This window comes from Psittacula echo, assembly GCF_963264785.1.
Source record: "Psittacula echo genome assembly, chromosome: 29".
In the NCBI taxonomy this organism is placed as follows: domain Eukaryota; kingdom Metazoa; phylum Chordata; class Aves; order Psittaciformes; family Psittacidae; genus Psittacula; species Psittacula echo.
In genome coordinates this window covers 1,788,497-1,794,308 of record NC_137764.1, presented here as the reverse complement: position 1 = coordinate 1,794,308, position 5,812 = coordinate 1,788,497, and the positions used below count along the sequence as shown (strand labels likewise).

At 55.9% G+C, this 5,812-nt stretch overlaps 1 protein-coding gene across 1 annotated transcript; it reads right to left on the bottom strand.

Annotated features, from left to right (window-relative positions):
* Nucleotides 1-958: 958 nt before the first annotated feature.
* Nucleotides 959-3,456, bottom strand: LOC308231011 (acrosin-like; the record flags this gene model as incomplete). The annotated part of the gene is made up of 4 exons (XM_080636090.1): nt 959-1,318; nt 1,926-2,074; nt 2,478-2,743; nt 3,278-3,456. The coding sequence occupies 4 exons, from the start codon at nt 3,454-3,456 to the stop codon at nt 959-961; spliced, it is 954 nt and encodes a 317-aa protein (XP_080492216.1).
* Between the last annotated feature and the right edge of the window lie 2,356 nt (nt 3,457-5,812).

The window sequence follows — 5,812 nt, the reverse complement described above, 5'->3', positions numbered from 1 at the left end:
CCGGCTTAATGGATCCTAATGGGATCTTAATGGGGTCCCAATGGGATCTTAATGTGGTGCTAGAGGGATCCTAATGGGATCTTAATGGGGTCCTAAAGGGATATGAATGGAATATTAATGGGGTCCTAATGGGATCCTAACGTCGTCTTAATGGGATCTTAATGGGATTCTAAAGCGACCCTACTGGGATACTCGTGGGATATTAATGGGGTCCTAATGGGATCTTAATAGAATCTTCATGGGATCTTAATGGGATGGGGTCCCAGTGCCAGTTACTGGGGTGAATGGGGACACAGTGACATGGACAAGGGTGAGCCCTGGCCCCAGTCCCTGCTCCTGGCTCTGGGGAACCCAGTGCTGGGATTTGGCAGAGGTCCAAAGAGTGCTGGGATGGGTATTGGGAGCTGGGATGGGTGCTTGCTGCTGGGATGGATACAGCCTTGAAGCTTCTGAGGTCCTAAGGGAAGATCCCAAGCCTGGAAGCGGGATGCTCCAGCTGGATTCAGGGATGAAGCAGAACCATAGAAGGTTGGGTTCTCCTTCATAATTTGGGTGTGGAGAGGAGCCTTCAGCATGGATTGGAGCCATAGGATGAGGGGTGATGGGTTCCAACTGGAACAGGGAAGTTGGGGTAGGAGATAAGGAAGTGAGGGTGGTGGGACACTGGGATGGGTTGGATGGAGAAGGATGGATGGGGCTTGGAGCAACCTGGTCTAATGGAAGGTGTTCCCCCTCCCTCTTCATGCCATGGTTTAATGGTGGGGCAATGGTTGGACTTGATGCTCCTGAAGGTCTTTCCCAACCTGGTTGACTCCCTGATTCCCAGCTCTCGCTTCCCACTGTTCCCTGCCCTCCATCCCTCATCGCCATCCCTCCCCATGGACCAGAAGAAGAGGGGGGCATGCAAAGCATCCTCTCTATGGGAAAAGAAGGCGACTTTATTGAGCGATGCCACTCCTCAAGTCTTCTTCCCCCCTAGAGCCTGCAGCAACTTCTGCACCTGACTGAAGAATTCCAGCACCACCCGGTACGGGAAGGAGCAGACGTCACTGATGCTCGAGGCCGTGGGCGCCGGCATCGTCTGCTGGATTGGAGTATGGGAGACGTGCTGGTGGCTCCATGTCGGGGGCGTTGCGGAGGCTCCCGCAGAGCGGAACATCCCCAGCTGGTAGAGGATCCAGTCATGGAAGTGCTGCGTCGAGGTGTAGACCCCCGGTTGCTTGGCCCTGGCGCAGCCGCGGCCCCAGCTCGTCAGCCCCACAACCCAGAAGAAGTTGGCGCGCTTGTCCCGGCACATGAGAGGACCACCGCTGTCACCCTATGGAGGAGAAACAGAGAGGGGATGAGAATGGGGATGGGTCGCCATGGCAATGCATGAGGGGGCCGCCACTGTCACCCTATGGAGAAGGGGAGAGGATGAGGATGTGGATGTGTCGCCATGGCAACACTGGAGGGGACCATCACTGTCACCCTATGAGGATGGAAGGGTTCTCCATCATTTGGGTGTGGAGAGGGACCTTCGGCATGGATTGGAGCCATAGGACAAGAGGTGATGGGTTCCAAGTGGAAGAGGGGAATTTGGGTTGGAGATAAGGAGAAGTTGTTCCCTATGAGGGTGGTGGGACCCTGGGATGGATTGGATGGAGAAGGATGGATGGGGCCTGGAGCAACCTGGTCTAATGGAAGCTTAGAACTGGAGGCTTCAAGCTCCTTCCCAACGCAACCCATTCCATGAATCCATGCTCATGACATGGTTTAGTGGTGGAATCTCAATGCTCTTAAAGCTCTTCTCCAACCTCTATGATCCCTGCGCAGGGATGATGGACCAGGAGCTGGATGCGCTTCTGAAGCTGGGATAAAGGGGGGTGCAGAGCAAGGCCCCGCAGATGGGAGAGCAGAAGGGAGCCCCAATGGCACATCCCTACCTGGCAGGTGTCGATGCCACCCTGCGGGTACCCAGCACAGAGGTTGTGGCTCTTGATGGCCCCTCGGTACCATTGGCTGCTGTTGCAGAGCTGGACATTGATGAGGCGGACCTTGGCCTCCTGCAGGGCTGATGGGGACGATGCCCCCGCTGTGGGGACACAAAAGGGGTCAGGATTGGGGGGAGAAGGGATGGACTTGGGGGTATCAGGGGCTGAGAAGCTCAGTGGGAGCCATCAACACCCCCCCCAAGGCCTGGGCTGCATCCCCTTTGCTGATGCTGCATCCTCAACATAAGGAGGACATGGAGGGACCTTCAGCGATGGGACAAGGGGTGATGGGTTCCAACTGAACCAGGGAAGCTCAGCTTGGAGAAAAGGAAGTGATGGGACACTGGGATGGGTTGGATGGAGAAGGTCAGGATGCTCCATTTGCAGTCAGAGCAACCTCTAATAGACTTGGATGAGCTTTATGCCCCCCCACCTTCCACACCACCCCATAACATGAATCCATGCTCTGGCATTCCAAGGCCAACGGGGCCGTCGGGCACTCACTTCTGGCCTCCCTCGCGCCCCATCCGCTGATGAAGCACTCGGAGAGCTGGGATACCCTGAGCGTCGCATCGGGCACGCAGGCGAGCTGCACGTGGTACCCGCACTGCACCGGCTGGTCCAGCTCCACCAAGGCAATGTCGAAGCCGCTGGAGATGTTGGTGTAATACTCATGGACCACGACCTTCTGGATCCACCGTTTCTGGGTCTCGGAATTGGGCCAAGCCAGGTCCGTGATTCCGACCATCACGAACCAATCCGTGGTGAAGCTGGGAGGGAGCGGAAGAGCAGGGATTGGAGCTGTAGGACAAGGGTTGATGGGTTCCGACTGGGAATTGCAGGTTGGAGATAAGGAAGGGATTCTCTATGAGGGTGCTGGGACACTGGGATGGGATGAATGGAGAAGGTTTGGATGCTCCATCCCTGGCAGTATTGAAGGCCAGCTTGGAACAAGCTGCTCTGTGGAAGGCATCCCTGCCCATGGCAACAAGTTGGAAGTGGATGATCCCAAGCTCCTTTCCACCCAACCCATTCCATGATCCATCCCATTCCATCCTGTTCCATTCCATTCCATCCCATTCTATTCTAATCCATTCTATGGAGAAGAGGGGTGGGAAGGAGCCACATTCCTGCTGCTTCCCAAAGGAAAGCACTGCCCCAGTGCACCTTAGGCTCAAGGGCTGTCAAGCTGGAAGCGGCCTTCTCCTGAGCGCTCTTCCCAGTGCATCCAGGATGGGGAAGGGGACGGGATGGGAGCTGCTCCTTGGCTATTCCCTATGGCTGGAATCTCTTCTCCCCCTTACTTTTGCCCAATGAAGCAGTGAGCGGCTGTGAGGACCCATTGGGGGGTGATGAGGGACCCCCCGCAGATGTGCGAGAAGCCGGTGGCCGTGGGGAACTGGATGCTGACCATCCATGGCCAGGCGCCCTGGTGAGCAGCCACGCCTCCGACGATGCGCGCCATCCCATAATAATCAGCCATGGGACGGGTACCGCAGGTCCCTCTGGAAGCAGAAGCCCAACACTTGATGCTTAGGGATGAAGGGTGAGCATTGTCCCGCTCCATTGGGTGCTGCAGGAACAAGGGACCCTGTGGGGTGTCCCATAGATGAGCATCATCCTGCCCCATAGGGTGCTGCAGGGACAAGGGGTGTCCCATAGATTAGCATCATCATGCACCATATGATGCTGCAGGGAGAAGGGACCCTATGGGGTGCCCCATAGCTGAGCTGTGCCACCGCATGTTGTGATGGTGAGGAAGCGGGGCTCTCCCAATCCCACCACCCCATTGGTGTGACCATGGTTGGGAGCAGCAGCATCTCCCTATGGAATGCCAGGAGCCCCGGAGCCTGGTACCACTCACCCACAGCTGTCCCAGGAGCCATGCACCAGCCAGGCCAAGGCCAGCAGGAGGAGGACATGGAGCCAAGGCATCGTTGCCACCATCACTGAGGGTGACACCAGGGAGGTGCCACCAAGAAGCTGCAATCAAGGAGCTGCCACCAAGGAGCTGCTACCACCACTGTGCCCAAAGCGCAGCTGCCCCAGGGATACAGGTGCTGGATGCAGATGCCTTGGTGCTGGGGCTGATGTCATAGAGAGGCAGGTTCCATGGTAGGGCTTCCATGGGGGGTTCCATGGAGGGTTCCATGGGGAGATGGGGGGGTTCTGATGGGCTTGGTATGATCTGAATTTCTATGGGATGCTCTGGAGCCCTGTGGGATGCTCTGAATCCCTTTGGGATGCTCTGAACCCCTATGGGATGCTCTGCTTATGGGATGCTGTGAATCACTGTGGGATGCTCTGAATCCCTATGGGATGCTCTGCTTGTGGGATGCTCTAAATCCCTGTGGGATGCCCTGCTTGTGGGATGCTCTGAACCCCTATGGGATGCTCTGCTCATGGGATGCTGTCAATCCCTGTGAGATGCTGTCCTGGGTTCAGCAGTAGCAGTCATTTTTTCTCCTTCTTAGTAGCTGGTGCAGCACTGTGTTTTTCTGATTTTCAGCCTGGGAACAGCGCTGATAACACCGATGTTTTTAGTTATTGCTCAAATGTTTACCCTGACCAAGGACTTTGTGAGTCTCATGCTCTGCCAGGGAGGAGGGGAAGCCGGGAGGAAGCAGGGACAGGACACCTGACCCAAACTAGCCACAGAGGTATTCCATACCACAGCGTGTCATAGCCAGGATGTAAGTGGGAGTTACCCGGAAGTGCACTCTCTGCTCGGTTGGGCTGGTTTTTGGTGGGAGGTATCGTATTCTCTTCCCTTGTTATTTCTGCTATCATTGTCATTATTGGTGGCAGCAGCAGTGGTTTTTAGTTATCCCTTTGTTACTGGGCTGTTCCCATCTCAACCCGTGGCAGTTATGTTCTTTCCATTCTCCTTCACATCCCTCCGGGAGCAGTGGAGGAGGAGTGGACTGCGTGGCTAACTTGACAAGAGGGTTTAAACCACGACAGATGCTCTGGAGCTCTATGGGATGCTCTGAATCCCTATGGGATGCTGTGCTTGTGGGATGCTCTGGAGGTCCCTTTTGCTACCAGCTCCTTCCTGAGATCCCTACACCAGGGAATATCCACGCTGCAGCACTGAGGTCTGATATCACGGAGTCATGGAATCATGGAATGGGTTGGGTTGAAGGCACCTTAAAGCTCATCCAGCTCCAATCCCTGCCATGGGCAAGGGCACCTTCCATTGAGCAGGATGCCCCATCCAACCATGCCCGCTTCCAGGAACACCGCACATACCACATTACTTCTGCCCCAATCCCTTTCCATTCCCTTCTTTTCCCCAACGCCCCTGTCGTGGTTTAAGCCCAGGCCGTAAATTAGAACCACGCAGTCTACTTCCCCCCCACACCTTTTTTCCCTCCGCTCCTGAAGGGACGGGGAGGAGAATCGAAAGAATGCAACTCCCATGGGTTGAGATAAGAACACTTTAATAACTAAGGTATAACACAAACCACTACTGTGGGTAGCCAGGGTCTGGCGGCCGGAAGATATCGCACTGTACAGAAAGATAGGGCCCCTCTCCTGATAGCCAATAGCGTTTAGTTTATGATGTAAGCGGACGGAGGTGACGTCACGTATCTCGGGTATATAATGCCATGTCACGCGCCAATAAACGCCATTTGCCGTCCACCACATTGGTGTCGCGAGCTGATGGCCCAGTCGGCCAGGGGTGGGCCGTTGCACCGTTCCTGAACCAGGTCGCCACGCCCACTAGAGGCAACACTGCACGCTGGGGCAGCTCCCCCATTAACGGTGTCCATCAAGGGATGGGGCTTCCCATGGCAAAGGGGCTGGAGGCTCCTCCGCTGCCAAGGTCCACCTGG